We start from the raw sequence: 16,905 nt of genomic DNA, 5'->3' as shown, positions 1-16,905 counted from the left end.
ATGCTTTGGAAGCTCTCTGTGGACCATGGCTTTTGCTGTAGGATGCGACTAAGAAAACGCCAGAAAAGACCTACTAGAACAGCTGAACTTTATATGGTGGGTTTAATCTGAGCCACTTTAAATGATGGCAGGTGTGTACTGACTCCTATTTAACATGAGTTTGAATTTGATTGCTTAATTCCAAACACAGCTACATCCCCAGTTATAAGAGAGTGTTCATAGTTATGCAGCCACTCCCCCCACCCCAAAAAAAAAGTTAGCAATTTACTTTACAACTGAGTTGTACAGTTTATAGGTCACATTAAAAAGATGGAAAAAAGTTCTGAAATGATTTGTCTTTGTCTCTTTTTTTTTTTACATCACAGAAACCTGACATTTTAACAGGGGTGTGTAGACTTTTTATATTCACTGTATATCTGAAAGATCCGCTGCCTTTATGCTAAAAAAATTTATAGTATATTCCCACAGTTGCTTTAACCCTTTCATGACCAAGCCCATTTCTGACATTTGGTTTGTACAAGTTAAAATCCGGATTTCTTGCTAGAAAATTACTTACAGCGTCCAAACAATATATATATATATTTTAGCAGAGACCCTAGAGAGTGAAATAGTGATTGTTGCAATATTTTATGCCACAGTATTTATGCAGCAGTGTTTTAAACGCAACATTTTGGGAAAAGAGACACTTTAATGGATAAAAAAAAAAAAAAAAAACAGTAAAGTTAACCCAATTTTTTTGTATAATGTGAAAGATGATGTTACGCCAAGTAAATAGATACCAAACATGTCATGCTTTATAATTACACGCACTCGTGCAATGGTCAACAAACTACGGTACCTAAAAATTAAAGGTGACTCTTTAAAAAAATTTTACGGTTACCAGGTTAGAGTTAGAGGAGGACTAGTGCTAGAATTATTGCTCTCGCTCTGACGATCACGGTAATACCTCACATGTGTGATTTGAACACCGTTTACATATGCGGGAGCGACTTGCGTAAGCGTTTTCTTTGCTGCGCGAGCTCACGGGGATGGGGGCGCTTTTAAAAAATGGTTTGTTTTTTTCTTATTTATTTTTATATTATTAAGTTGTGTTTGAAAAAATAAATAAAAATTTTGATCATTTTTATTGCGGTCACAAGGAATGTAAACATCCCTTGTGACAGTAATAGGTGGCGACAGGTACTCTTTAGACCCCCGATCCCTCCTTTGCACTTCAAAGTATTCAGATCGCCATTTTCAGCAATTCTGAATACTCTGTATTGTTTTTTAAAACCTGTGCATTGGCAGCCGCATAAACAGGAAGTGACCCCGCCTCCCTGTTTACAATCAGGAGGCTGGAAAGAAGCATTTTCAGGCTTCATTCCAGTCTGTTCCTAGCCGCCAGAAGCGGCGGATTGTTGATCGGGCCTCCCCTGCCACCGGGAGGCCCGGGAAAAGCGGTGAGAGACAGCGTCCCCTCCCACTCCTCCGGGATAACAGCCGAGCGGCTTTTAGCCACATTGGTTGTTATCCCTGGATAGCCAATCGCCTGCTCTAAAAAACGGTACCGGGATGCCTGCAGCTGCGGGCATCATCCCAGTATAACACCCGAAAGCCAAGTACGCACATCTGTAAAGATAAATAAAAAAATTGTTTTTCCTGTGTCTGTAGGTAGGGAAGTCCAGTGACATTAATGGACTGCCCTACACCCAGCTGTATATGACACAGTGGTGCTGCATTTAGAGTAAAAGGCGGTGAGAAGACATTTAGCCTCTTCACCACCTGTCAGACGACTCTGAAAAGTGAATCAGGGCAAGGATTATTAATACAAGCTGTTATGAATGGGCCCTAAAAAGGCATACACATAAATAAATTGTAGTACTGCACCTGTGCACACACTGGGTACTGGACTGCCAAGTACTGCCCTGTAGAGGGAGGCGGAGAGCTCAGGACTGAGGAAGCCGCCTACCCCTTCCACTGCTTTAATTTCACTGTCCTGACTGAGCTCCTGCTGCAGCAATGTACAGTTCAGTTGAGCGGGAGCTATCTGATCTGACAGCCTCTCTCAACCAAGATGCCAAGGCACCCCTAACAACCTCAAGTGACACCCTAGAGTGTCGCACCACCTCAGTTGACAAAGGCTGGTGTAATCTGTGAGTCTCATCAATATACCATGTAAGGGAAAAGAACAGAGGCAGACATGTTGGAGGTCCAGCCATTGCCTTCTCCATATATACTGTGAACAAAACCACCCATGGGCTTAAAGTGTGTTTTCAGGACAACCAGGTAAAAAGAGAGGGAAAAAGGCCTGAATAAGAAAAGAAACCTAGACACCACGCCTAAGTACCGGTAAGCTAAAATCTGTTGTATTTTTGTTTTGGGGTTTAGATATGCTTTAACTGCTAAGCATAATGATGGTAATTAACCATGTTATACTGAGAGAGTTAAAGTGTAAGTAAACCCCCCTATTGTTTTCAGCCAGGGAAGCGGCCATCTTTGCCTCTGTTTAATCTACAACTGCCATGATGCTGCACATGTGAAAAGTTATGACACCAACCATTGGTTTGACAGTTTGGTTGAGAGCACGTGCTGGAAATGAAACAGTTTTATAGATGGTTTTACTTCTGCTTTAAAGGAGTAGTTGTCCAGCCAGCTTCAAGTAGGGGACACAAGGAGGACCACAGCAGTCTCTATCACAATTGGTGAGCAAGATACATAGGATGCTGTTAAAATGGCCAAGTGCTGAAATGAGATCAGCACTTGGCTATGCAATATGACAGATAACGTACATCAAAAAAGCGTGTGCGTGTCCGAGTGCAAATGCTCCTATATTCTCTGGTACCTCTCCCCATTATTGCTCCCCCATCCCAACCAGTCACTTCAAATCCTCTCCTCCACATATTAGCTGTTGTCAAACTCCCTTACCCTTACTTTTGCATATACTTCTGCCACTCCTATCATGCGCACACTGCTCACTGCCTTACCCTCTGGAATGCTTACTATATTTATGATGTATTCAAGATATGTTATTATAGTATTATATGTTATATATAGTTTTTGGATGAATCTGTTGTGTTCACAGTGCAAAAGTGAATGGCATTTTGGTCCAGTTAAAGCTGTAGTAAACTCAGCTTTTTAAGTTGTACCTATAGGTAAGCCAATAATAAGGCTTACCTGCAGGTACAGTGACTATCTGCTATGTGCACCATTTAGGAGATATTCAGGTGTGCAGTAGCTGGTTATGTCACCGGCCTATGGGCAATGCACTCTGTATGGACAGGAATTACATCATCACGGCTCTGCCATTCAAACGGTCAGAAGGAAGACTGAGTGAAGATGGAATCCCTGTCACTGGTGACACCACGCTGCTGGAGGGATCTGTTTTACAGGTAAGTCCTTCATAATGTGCTAGTATGCAGTGCATATTAGCACATCATTACATCAAAGTAATGCTACAGGCTCAATTATTGCTTGAAAATAACAAATCTGGTATACTTGCCTTCTCTGGTCCCCCGCCAGCGCTCCTGGCGTTTCCCCTCCCCACCCAGTGTCTCCATAGCAAGCTGCATTCAAGCGTGAGGGCACTGAAGCATGCTTGCTCCCGAGACAGAGCATGGCCCGGCCCAACACCATTCTCCCTCTTCACTGGCTGCGATAGACAACAATGTCTGCTGTGTCCGAGTCAATGAGGAGAGAAGGAGCCTCTGCTCTCGTGGCGCATCGCTGGATCACGATAGGGGTCCAAGTAAGTATTTTGCAGAAGGTTTGCATTGATTTAAACATTCTTCTGCCTTTAGAACCACTTTAACTTGCAGGGGATCAATTTTATTTTTTTGGGTCACAGTGTTTCCAATTCACCATCACCTGTCTGGTTATACTTTCATAATTTTGGGTCTTAAAATGCATAGAAATTTTCTCTTTAACCATTTTGCCACTTATGGCAAATTAACTAACAGGAATTAATTAACCTACAATTAACAAATCCTGACCTCCAACTTACTCTGCATTGTATAAAAAGCTGAGCGTAAGGTGCAGAATAGAGAGCATCAATTTGTTTCCACTTGAGTAAAACTTGCAAAAGTGGAAAAAACAATATGGCTCCTAGACAGGAAACAAATGGTAAAACTTTACAGCTCCACTCAGTTCTCTGCTATTCTTTCCAAATACTACAGAAAATCCCCTATTGCCAACTCGCATGAAACTCATCCCTCCCATTTTTCTATAAGGGAAAAACAAATTATTGTGCATATTGGACATGACAGCCCACTGTCTTCCTGCCATACTTACACATCCACAGGTAGTACATAATCTTCACAGTCTTCTGAAATTCCACAGGAATATCCACTGAGAAGTCTTGGTAAAAACATGGACCAACTGGGAAGTTTGCAGGAAGTGGTGGCCAATTATTCTTTCTTCCTATAAGATGAAAATTGGCATTATGTTATTATAGACAAAGAAGCAACAATCTAGCCAACTGCTAAATACACAGATAAAGTAGAGGTTACATTTTAAGAACATTTTGTAAACTTTTCCCACCTGACCATCCTGAAAATGCAAAATAAGAATGTGCACATCTAATCAAACACTGACTTCGGCTTCCATAAGCTTTAACATCAGCTTTTAATGAGATTGCGCAATGTAACACCTTCACAGTCTTGCCTTTGGCTGCCTGTACATTAGCTTAGGACTCAATATGGATATATGGGCAGGCCCTAAAAGTGTTCAGGTAGTTTTAACGTTCACGCTAAAACTTATAGTTTTAAGTGTGGATAGAATTTGGAAGTATTAAAGCAGATTTCAGGTTTTTTCTTGCTTTCTCCATCTCCTTTGCTTCTCTATTCCTCCTGATGACCTTTGTTATCAGGAGACAAAGGGATAAGCAATCCAAAAAGTAGCAGTTGTCTGCAAAAACCTAATGGAGACACACCTCTTCTGGTGACAACAGTCTGAGGCTGGCCATAGCCAGTGCAACTTTCTTTCTTACAAAGAGTTGGAAGAAAGAATTTTGCACGATTCCCTCATCAACACAGACAGTGCCGACAGGGGAATCCCTCCTGCTGATACATTGTATTCCCTTGGCAGGGGAGGGCAGTGGACGATGTCCCTGCTGTGATTAGACAGTGATTATTGCTAGCAGCTATAGCAGCCGCTAGCGAGAAATTGCAAGTAAAATCCAGCAGGCTGGTGGTACCCAAGTTGATCAAATCAATGAAATTGGTACATTTAGCCTGACCACACATGGTTCTAATTCGAACTGTCTATGGCCGGCATAAGTGAATTTTCCCCCTCACTTTCTGTTTCACCAATCAAAGACACCATGTAAAAGGAAAATAAACAAAAGGTGAAATTATTTTAATAATTTCCCACTTTATCCAAATCTGCACTCCCCTATGGGGGGGGGGGGGGGGGGGTGTCCTGAATATTACACATAACTGTACATTCTATGCAACATTCTCCTGTGAGACCAGAAGGGCTTCACTATGTACTCCCACAGGGCGGAACCGCAATTCTCTAGACTCACATGAAGTAATCTGAATGCTGCTGGACATGAAAGAAGCCTGACGCTGAATCACAGGGCAATGAGTCAGTGGGGAGGGAGGTTGCAGCATCAGAGATAGGATGGGTACTGCAGTGAGTTTTATTTTCAGGACATTGCTTAAAAAAAAATAAAAAAAAATGGATGGAGTTGGGCTTACACCTGAAATCCAACCTATGAAGGCCGCATTGTTTATTAGAAATAATTTATTCTAAAGAAATTGATGCAAACATGACACAGGCTCACCACCAGGTTGGTTTAGGCTCTGGATCTCCCGTTCCCTGCGATCCAATTCTGCTGCTTTCCTTTCCAACTCCTCTTGTCTCTTCAGGAGTTCAGCTTGGGCCAGAGCATGTTCCTAAGGATAACTCAACATAGTTACACGTAAATCTTAGATAATCGGGATTTGACAGATTTATGTTGGAAAGTTATTCCAACTGCGAAGAAAAAGGTATACTAACTTTTGCAATTTGAGTATATGCTGGAGGCTCTTCTGTAGGCTTCATTATAGCTGGCTGTGTGCTGGGGGCTGCCGTTGGCATTTTTACTTTTTCTGGTGGAGGCTAAAAAATAAATAAAAAAATAAAAATTCATAATGTAATATTCAAAGTTATATACAATCGCCTGTGCAAATAAAAGACACCAAATAAGACATAATCCTGTCCTCTGAATCCGTGCATGCTAAAGATTGTCAGCCTTGTCATAATTTAAGCTGCACTACATACACACCCACCCTACACACAGTACAGTAGAGATACTGTCTACCTCCATACTTGCAGAAAAACTGTCCCTCAACTAAAATCTTTGGAGGGGATCAAGGCATGATCAGTAACAAAGATTGGCAAGTCCTAATTTTATCAAGAGGGGCCTGATTCTGGTGCAGACTGCATATATCTGCAAGACTTTTCAATATACCAAGCAGAATGCAGAGGAAAAGGGCAGGAGGGGTATACATTTTATGGTGCAAGCATGTGCTTTTAGCACCGATATATCTGCACCTAAGTTCCCAGCATAACTTATGGGCTGCACAAATTAAACAGAGCTTCCAAAAGCCAATACATGCATTAGATAGTTAAATATATAAGGAGATTGGATCCCACAGTCTCTGAAAATATATGGGTGGGGTGCTTATTTCCTTTAAAGGGATTCTCTAGTTAAATGTATTGATTGGATAAAAAAAAAAAAGTCTCTGGTAATGGATAGGAGGTCTCAACCCAGTAATGTTTGGCAATATATTGTTGAGCAGACAGTGCTGAGTATTGGAGCAGGCTGGCCCAGTTCTAAACGGGAAGAGAAGCCAGAGCAGAACCAGTATTTGTAACAATTGACATGTATTTTGGTGCCTACACTCCAGCAGTATCAAAAATACGAACACCTAAAGAATAAGTATATCTTTGGAAACACGTGCCATGTTCCACCCCTTTTTAAAGTGGAACATATAACAAGTTCCCACTGCGGCAGCCACCGCCCCCAGTGACAGCAAGCGGGGGATCCTCTCCCCCACTGTCACTATTTAAAAAAAAAAAAGAAAAAATGTGGCTGTGCGCAGGGCCCCATCTGGCCGCATCATTCATTCACAGGGATTATCGACAGCCTTTACAGCCATCAGCTTGTAGTTTCAATCAACTACCAAAGCTCTGTTGAGCATTCTGGTAGTTCCTGGTCTTGTCCTGTCAGTGTGCATCTGCCTGCCTGTATGAGATATTGGCAGACAGATATACTGAAAAGTCTGCAGGAGTCCTGCATGACACCCACAATCTGCTGATCGCTGGTGCAATGCTTTACAGGCTCCAAGTAAAATAAATAAATACACTTTTTTTTTTAACCTGCAAAAGGGTGTGTGTTTATTTTATATATATTTTTTTTTAAAGGCGAACTTGTCCTTTAAAGTGCCATTAATCCCTCAGTTTTAAAGCACTTTCAACAGTAGATGTATTCATGTAGTATGCAGCTGCTGCATTCTTTAATCCTTGCCCAGCCTAAAATGGTTGTAAACCCCAGTCATGGGATCTGAGCAAAGCACATAACTCTGCAGTGTTTACTTATCTCTCTCCGAAGCGGAGTGTTTCTCTCTGCTGCTTTGTTCCTCTTATCAGCATGATTCACTTCTGAGAAGTATTCCGAACACACAAGATAAAATTTGCGCCATGAGGGGGGGGTTGGAGTGGGAGAGAGCTCAGAACGGAGCTCATCTATTCACAACACAGTAGTTCTGCTGTGTGGCGGGGGCTGTTTGCCTTTCCTCCAATCAGCTCCCACACACTAACTGCAGTCTCTCCACCCCCTCTCCTTTGCTGCTGACAGATTTAGAAAGATTTTTTAACATGATCTGCACTTTTGAAGGGGTGTAGAAAAGAGAAGACTGCAGATAAACAAGTAAAACCTACACAGGAGGATTGGTTTCATCTGTGTAACATCTGAGGCTGTTCACTTCACTGGATAAATGTAAGGGTTTACAACCATTTTAAGCGGGTGCCATGACGGCTGCACTCCAGGTATCTGGTTTTACAAAGGCTCCTTTCTCTTGTAGCATCCTACGGAGTAACCCTTAAATGTAGAGACTAAAGTTGTATCACTCTAAACTGTGGGCATGAAACACACAGCCCCATAGCCTAGGATTGAAAGGCATTTGCCTGCTCCTCTCATCTCCCCTTCTCCAAGTACAGCCTGAATAAGGACTGCACTGCTGTCCACTCTCTTGGAAGATCAGAAGCGCAGGGAAGCAGCGCTGAGAGAGCAGGAGCAAGTAACACAAAGTTCAAAAGAGCTGGGGAAAGAATTTAAACAAAGTTTGCTGGGGAATCTAGTTTTATTGCTCTCAATGTATTAAGTAAAAAATGCTGAGGGTTTCATACTACTAGAATTCAATGTGACAGTGCCTCTTTCACAATAGAAAAGTGGAGCTTAACATTACACAAATTCCACAGAAACACAAGGGAAGCGATTACTTTTGCTAAATTCATTCATTTCAGCATACTGCAAAAACTGCAGATCCTCTTTGACCTTGAGAGAACATATGGAGCAGACTTACGGTTTTGGAATCCGAAAATGGATTATACTCTTCTAACCCAGGGGGTACATTTCTGGTCACCTGTGTAACCGAAGGATCCTGTGGGAGAGGGGACATTATTTAGTACACGACACTGGAAATTACTATCCTATTCTTACAGCACACATGTATGTCAGCTGCTACCTGCCACTATATATTTTTTTAAATGGATTACAACTGTCTTAAATTAAGATTTGTCATTCCACCCTGCAGCCAGTGCTGTGAAAAGACCATTCAGCCACATAAGTGCCGAAACTCTATACAGCTAAAACAGTGGCCGCTAACCTTTTGGACCTCATGGACCACTAAACTCACAATTTTGAATCCTGTGGACCACCAACATGTCGTTTACATGCCATATACATGCACAATGCTCCAGCTCTCTGCCCCCTCCCCCTGAATCACACTGCTGCCTTATACACACACACACACACACACACACACACACACACACACACACAATGGCCTGGCTCTCTGCCCCCCCCACCCCCCCCCCCCTGCACACTGCTGTCTTACAACATGCTCCCTCCCATTGAAAGTCCCCTCCTCCTTTACCTCCCGCTCTCTGCACTACTCCCGGCACTTCCCTCTGGGTTCATAGGAGCCGTAACTACAGAGGAGGCACAGGGTATCAATACATGCTGACAGCAATGACTGTCAAGACGCATTGAGAACATCGGGCGGTATACATCCGTCACAATGTTTATTTGCACAAGACCTCTCCCCCCCCCCTTTGGTGACCATCAAATATTTCCTGTGGACCATTAATACTACACGGACCACTTGGTGACTGATGAGCTAAAAATCAAGCAGGGCTGACCAGTAACATAAAGGGGTCACTAACAAATGTTTAAAGTAACCCAGAGGAAATTTAATAAAACAAATTGCCTCTCAAACTGCTGACACAAGTGAAGTCAAAAGACAGTTTTACAAATTCTGGGGATCGACCATTTTATCTGTCTTGGCAGCAAAGCCAATACATCAAGCAGGAACCTTGCCCTGGCACTTTTCCATTTTCTAAACACAGTCACTGACCTTCCCAATGATTATTTATTCAGCAAAATCTTCTGCATGGACTATGTGCTCTTTAAAATCAAACAGCAAAAAAAATTTAGAATTGAAAAGGCATTCTTTATTGTCCGTATAATACACAGCCTCAAACTGGTGGTGATCTGAAAACCATATCAGTGACAATGAAAGTGCCAATAAATAAGACCTCTACCTTCTTTGGAGTAAATTGTTTTGCATGTGTACTTATTGTATCACATCTTTGAGACAATTAAGCAACAAAAACGATCTTTAAAGCGGTTTGGTACCTAAAAATTAAACTTCATATTATTAAAATCACAAGATAGAATACTTACCTAAATGAACCCTGAAAAAAAAAATATTCTTTACTTACCTTTTATTTCAGATGTTTCTGCTGACTTCCGGGTTGTCCTCCCGTGGGAGTAGGCGTGGTTATCGTCCTGGCAATGGTCCCTGGGAAATTTCTAAGCTATTTCCCAAGAATCCATGGGGGGACAATGAAATTGCGAAATCTCGTGAGATTTCGTTAGGACGCCGGTCACGTGACGAGGGCGTGTCCAAATTTGCCATTTTTAAAGTGGGCAGGCAGCTGTATCTGCCATTACCATTGCTATCACTGAGCATGCGCTAGATGGAGCGGAGCATGCTGGGAGCCGAGCGTCATCGATATACAGGAAGTAAATGTCTGTGGGCTTCAAACGCCCACACTTAAAATGGAAAACGCCAGAGCACGGAAAGAGCGGAAAAAGAGCGGAATCCCGCTTTAAGTCCTTGGGAGTGGATTATGGCTACGTTTCCACTACTCTCCTTTATTCCCTGCCTGTACGGACTTATTCACACTAGTGCTTTTGGGCGGCAATAAAATCTCGTGCTTGAGGCACTTTTTTACCACCCTTCAACGGCTTCCCCTTTAGCTGCTGAGGCAAAGAACAGGGGTGTACACGATACGGCAAGAATTCTAACTCGGCGCTTACAGGGGGTCTAACGCCTGCCGAAATGGGCTCCATTCAAGTGAAAGGGGACACCCTGCAAGTGACCAACACCGAGCACAATGCACGTGGTTGTGGCATGCTAGTGTGGGGTTCAAGGGGTTAAGGCAGGCCTCACTGCCTGTCAAATGCTCTCTGAAGAGCTTAAACACCAAAGCAAGAGTGATTGAGTGATCAAACTTCTCCCCTTTTCCTATACACCCTTACTGATACGTACAGGAATCTGTCTCAAGTCCCACCATCTTTTTCAGTTCCAGGGAGTGTCCCAGATAATGGCAAATGTTTAAACTGAGACATTTTCCGAAAATGTTTAAGAAAGAAAAAGTAATTTTGAAATTGATGGCAGCAACACGTCTCAAAGTTGGGACAGGACAACAAAAAGATGACAAAGTGGTACTAACAAGGAGCTGGAAGAACAGCTCAGTAGGTCAGGTCAGTAACATGATGGAGTATAAAAGGGCATCTTAGATAATCAGAGTGTCTCAGAAGTAAAGATGGACAGAGGTTCACCAGTGTTTTTCTAAAAATTGCTGAACAAATTCAGAATAATGTTACTCAACAAAAAAACTGTAAAGACTTTAAATATATCATGTACAAAAACGAAATCTGTGTGCGAGGGATAGGGCCGCAATGCAATATTGAATTATCGTGATCTTTAGGCCCTCAGACGGCACTGCATTAAAAACAGCCATGATCGAACATCACTGCTTCCATGTGATATTCAGATAAGCTTTGAAAATGGAAAGTTGGAGGCTTATTGGTTGCCATGCAATGCTGCAGTTTTAATAAATTCCCTTCATATTATATAGTAAAGTAGTCCTAAGAATGCAATGTACAGAGAGTGCAACATACAGAAGGGTGCAGCAATACAGTGGAGTATTGTAGCAGAAGCAGCAAGGTTCTAGAACCAGCAGATCTCTTCAATGGATTCAACTTACCATTTAAATCCAACTTAATTCACTGATCAAATGCATGAAAAAAAAAAACCCCTGTGGAACTGTAGTGTCGCACCAACGCTCACCATAAAAACACCAATCCTTGCAGGTCACTTGTGCTTAAATGTCCTTGTGAATCAATAACTAGACTGATGTACAACAGTCTCATCAGTCAGCTGTGAAAAGCTTTTTAGCATTAACTTACTAATTACCTGCAGATGAGATCATGGAAGGCACAAGTCTTACAAAAAATTAACATAACCACTAATATATGGAAGACACTGCGTATATTCAGAGCTCTTTAAAGTAGCACGAAAGTAAAAAGCAAAGTACGTCAACTTCATTACGTAACATTCCCACTATTTATGCTGACTAGTAAAGACAGACCCTAATCATCTCTATGGAAACATGGCCAAGCCAATTATATTATGCAGTCATATGATCTACCCAATCTGGCTGCAGTGAGATATTAAAGCTAACATACCATGGGTGGTTGGACTTTGTGTTCAAGGATTTCTCCATCGGATGAAGAATCCAGAGTCTGTTCTTTTTCTACTCTGCTTGTTGAAGGTTTGCTTGTTCTGCAGGCAGTGATCATTTGCTGACCTGCTTCAGTTGTTATCTCAGATAAGAATACCAGATGACACGGAATAATCCTCCAGCATCACATTCTCTTAGATAATGAGTGGCACACAGACCAAGCTAAATGCACTGCAGCGGCTCTCATTGAACTGATGCTAGATAAAGTACACTGGAAATTATTAGAAATTACGGAGAAAACAGCCAACATTACTGGCATTTTGTACTGCCCCTGTACTCCGGCAGGCTTTCCTCCCTACTTGCCCACTTGTCATTGCCACACAATGCCCAGCTACAGCCATACACGGCTCACATTTTGACTGATGCTTTATAAAACGGCCAAAGTTCAAGCTGTGGGTGGCCCTGTTAGCACCACCCAGCTTGACCTAAAAAAACACACACACACACACGCGCGCACGCACGCACACACACACGCGCGCACGCACGCACACACGCACGCGCACACACGCACACACACACACGCGCACACACACACACGCACACACACACGCACACACACACGCACACACGCACACACGCACGCACACACACACGCACACACACACGCACACACACACGCACACACACACGCACACACACACGCACACGCACGCACACACGCACGCACACACGCACACACGCACACACACACGCACACACACACGCACACACACACGCACACACACACACGCGCACGCGCACACACACACACGCAGAAGAGCCAGGTAGAAAGTTGCTGGTCAAACAGGGACTGCATGCTATCAGATTTAGTCATTTTTCAGGTAGTCAGAAAGCTGTGGGTGTCTGAAAAAAAATGTCTGGCAGGGGTACCCTGCAGGATATTACGCCTAGATGGTGGAATAGACTGATTTGTTGAAATCAACAGCTAGCCTTAGGGGGTTAAAGGAGAAGTACAGCCTAAGCTAATTTGGCTGGGCTTCTCCTATGAGTCACAGAAGTGCAATTCGTTTTGCACTCTTGTGACCCGTTTTCAGCAGAAACTGGACTGAAGTCACTGACACCCTTCTCAGCGAGCTGCTCCCCGCCCCTCCACAGCTCAGAGCTCCAGTGAGTGCGCGGGGAGGGGGGCGGTTTGTGGAGCAGAGAGCTGCTGACTGATAGGTAGCAGCTCTCTGTTCTGGGAGCTGTGAGAACCGACCCATTGGCAATATTTGATCACTCGGTTCTCGATGCTGCATCCACCTAGGCAAGTATGATTATGGGAAAAAAATAAAAATTATGGGGGGGGGGGGGTAGGTGCAGCACAGAAGGTTTTTACCCTTCATGCATAGAATGCTAGAAAACTCCTTTAAGTTACAACAATACAAAACCCATAGAGACAAACACAATGTGCTTAAATTGATAAAACACAAATAACGGATTTCTCATGGCTTTATTGAGCACACCCATAAAATATTCATAGTGCTGGAGGAAAAAGTAACTACACCCATCGACTAATTATTTCCATGAAAGCTTATTGGGCTTAGTAGGCCAAGTAAGGAAACATGTAAAGATCTTTTCCACAAAAAAAAAAAAAATTCAGTTTGGATAGAGTACAGGAGGGTTAAAATTCTTCAGATTTTTTGTACCATTGGGGAGATTTCCCTTCACTTCCTGTCTCACAGCCAAACCCGGAAGAGAGGAAATCCCTGCAAATGCAGAGGAGAATTTACGATTCAAGCTACAATCTCAATCTCTCAGGAGCTGATGCACAGGGGGTGTAAGATTTTACGTAGAATCTTGCTAGCAGCAAGATGGCTGACCCCCACCTGGTTAATTGAGGCATACACAAGCTATTTAAGGGGAAAAAATTTATTTTATTATGTACAGATGATCATTATAATTGTGCCATGTTTGCATTGGGTAGCCAGCACAAACCAGTTATAAGCTTTGGTGTTTTGCCAAGTATAAAACAAACACTTAACACTTCTTAAAAGCACTCCACCAAAACAAACACCATCTGCTAAGAAAAGTTCCAAGTAGCACGTTGCAACAAAACCCTGAATGTAGGAAGTGAAAACAGCCTCCATCCAGGCCACACCCCCAGGGGCTGTCAAAGCCTTGAGCAGCACCCATAGTTTTTGTTTGGAAATGCCACCTGCTGTATAATGTATTATTAAAGAGTTCAGTTCACCACCCCAATTTTGGTACAAGGTAGACCACTGGATATTTGCTTTACCAGTTAAGTCTAAAAGGAAACCATTACAATTGCAGTTGATGCAACAATCTGATACGTCTGAAACTGTTATACACTAGGGTGCTGAAATTAATCAGTGCAACGATGCATCGCGATTCGGGTGTCCCCGATGCGGCATCGATACATTAGGACTGGAAAATCGTTTGCGAGCGACGTCATCCCGCTTGCCCCGACCCTCCCGGGAAAGGGCTCCGAGCGGATTTTTAAAACGACTTCCTTTTAATAAATGCCATGTTACAATGGCCCCACAGTATGCACTTTAAAAAAAAAAAATACTGCTTCATACCGAATTTCACAGTAGCACAACAATACATCCCGATCATGTGACTCCCGGCCCGTCCCTGCTCTCAAGTTTCCCTACTCCGAGTCCTGATGTCAGCGGGGAATTCTCACCCGGGGCTGAGAATTACATGAAATGTGAGAGGAGAGGAGAGGCGGGACAAAGTGATTTTTTTTTTTTTTTTTAAAAAGGCCATTGTAAACACAGTATTTATTAAAAGGAAGTAACATTAAGTAGAGTACAAATGTGCCAAGGGACTGTCAGCACCAGTGACTGGCGGCCCGCGCATTGTGTGTGTGTGTGTGGGGGGGGGGGGGTTAGTGAAGTGATGGCTGCATTTCACGGGCACAGGTGGCAGCGTTTGACGGGGGAAGTTCAGTATTTTTCAGTTTGATTGCAACCCCCTAAAATTTTGAGCAGCAGCTGCCACTGGTCAGCACAGAGACAATACAGGGGACTTCACATGGCTGTTTGTCAGCTGTGGATTGTAATCCATCCTGACCTCCCAGCAGCAGTGTGTGTGTGTGTGTGTGTGAATGTCTGTACCCTTTAGTGCACTTTTTAAGAGAGTGCATCTAATGACTTTAAATAAAAAGACACTCACATGTCCCACGATCCAGCGACGTGGCCACCCAAACCCTCCATTCTCCCCCCCGCCTGTCCATAGCGCTGGTATTACTACTGTGGGCATCCGGCTGTAACAGTTTGCAGCTTCAAAGCCGGGTGCGCATGTCTCACTGCGCTGTCCTGCATAACCGGGCAATCATTTGGGAACTGTGATGTGTCCCAGAAGATTGCAGGGTGGAAGGGCCGCCTAAGCGGCCCAAGCGGAAGCTCTTCGGCAATCGTAATGCATCACGGAATCAAATCAAATCGTTGACCAAATAAACGTAATCTAATCGAATCGTGAGACCAGTGAAGATGTGCACCCCTATTATACAACATATGGCTAAATGTTTGTGGATCATCCCATTCCAAAAATATGGTTTTGTACTTTCTTCTTGTTTAACATTTTATTGACGTTTAACAAGGTGTACAGAAAGAATAAGAATAACTTACAAATCGATAAACGCTAATAATAATAATAATAATAATAATAATAGGTAGTGCATGGAAAGGTATAAGTGAGTAGTCTGTAGAAAACCAGCGACTGTGGTTATTGTAAGCCTTTCCAGGGGCTGAGTGTAAGGTGCGGAGTATTGTCTAGCATCCTCAGGCACACCAACTGGGAGCAGACTGCGCCATGAGAGGAAGACATTACGTCTATTCATCGAGTATTTATTTGAACAATTGAAATTAAAGGAATAGATTTTAACAAAGATGGAAGTAGCACTGTCTTTGGGATAAAGCTAGGGATCGACCAATTGTCGGTGCAGTTGATTATCGGCGCCCTATATTCACTTTTTTAATAGTATTGGTCAAAAAACTGACTGATATTAATTCAAGGGGTGCATCACCCCAATACCATTCTTAAGAGCCCTTACACACACACAAACACACACGTAAGCGATAAAAATGCCGATACTAGCGGCACTTAACCTTTGTTTTAGAGACGCTTTTCGGACGCTAGTGGGAACCTTTTAACTCCCGCTAGCAGGCAAAGGGTTAAAAGCTTTCACACTGAGGCGCTGTGCTGGCAGGACATAAAAAAAAATAAAAAAAAGCCCTGCAAGCAGCATCTTTGGGGCGCTTTAGGGTTATACACCACTCCCAAAGCGCCCCTGCCAATTGAAATCAATGGGCAGTGCCTGCAAAGTGCATTGTCAGTGGCGCTTTGCAGGCACTGCCCATTGATTTCAATTGGCAGGGGCGCTTTGGGAGCGGTGTATAACCCTAAAGCGCCCCAAAGATGCTGCTTGCAGGGCTTTTTTTTTTTTACATCCTGCCAGCACAGCGCCTCAGTGTGAAAGCACTCAGGCTTTCACACTGGGACTGCAGATGAGGCATTTTCAGGTGCTATTTTTAGCACTAAAACACCTAAAAAACACCCCCAGTGTGAAAGGGGCCTTCGAGCAGATGTTCGGCTTTATTGTAATATCAATGAGGCTCAGCAGCCACTCGGTTGTTCTTACAAGCAGCAAGAGGCGACGTTCACCACCCACCCACTACTGCTCGCACAGGCTCTCCCATCCCACCGGGAAGCCCAAGCAACCAGCCGGCATGTCCGCCGGCTGACTGAAGACCCGAACAAAGACGATGCTTTGTTTGGGTCTCGGATCTAGTAATCCGGAAGCGATGTCATGACATCACTTCCTGGATTACTGGCATCTTAAAGGCGCCAGTTTTAAAAAATAAAGTATTCAAAAACGCCGATCTTGACGTTTTGAATACT

The 16,905-nt window shown here is 43.3% G+C and overlaps 1 protein-coding gene across 3 annotated transcripts in view; it reads right to left on the bottom strand.

Annotated features, from left to right (window-relative positions):
- SCAMP1 (secretory carrier membrane protein 1) overlaps window positions 1–16,905 on the bottom strand; it is a 67,349-nt gene that overhangs the window by 17,549 nt on the left and 32,895 nt on the right. For 2 of the 3 annotated variants that reach the window (XM_077462591.1, XM_077462592.1), the window contains exons 2-5: window positions 8,547–8,624; window positions 5,977–6,078; window positions 5,762–5,873; window positions 4,267–4,395 (exon numbers count right to left, since the gene is read on the bottom strand). In XM_077462591.1, the coding sequence (XP_077318717.1) occupies window positions 4,267–4,395; window positions 5,762–5,873; window positions 5,977–6,078; window positions 8,547–8,624 (421 nt within the window). Of the gene's footprint in view, window positions 1–4,266; window positions 4,396–5,761; window positions 5,874–5,976; window positions 6,079–8,546; window positions 8,625–12,001; window positions 12,131–16,905 lie in introns of those variants that run through there. The other variant, XM_077462590.1, reaches the window with a different exon arrangement.

This window comes from Lithobates pipiens, unplaced genomic scaffold, assembly GCF_037356315.1.
Source record: "Lithobates pipiens isolate NorthernLeopardFrog02 unplaced genomic scaffold, aLitPip1_a1.2 Scaffold_3, whole genome shotgun sequence".
Classification (NCBI taxonomy): domain Eukaryota; kingdom Metazoa; phylum Chordata; class Amphibia; order Anura; family Ranidae; genus Lithobates; species Lithobates pipiens.
Note: the sequence above shows the minus strand (reverse complement) of the source record. Positions and strands in the feature narration are given on the sequence as shown.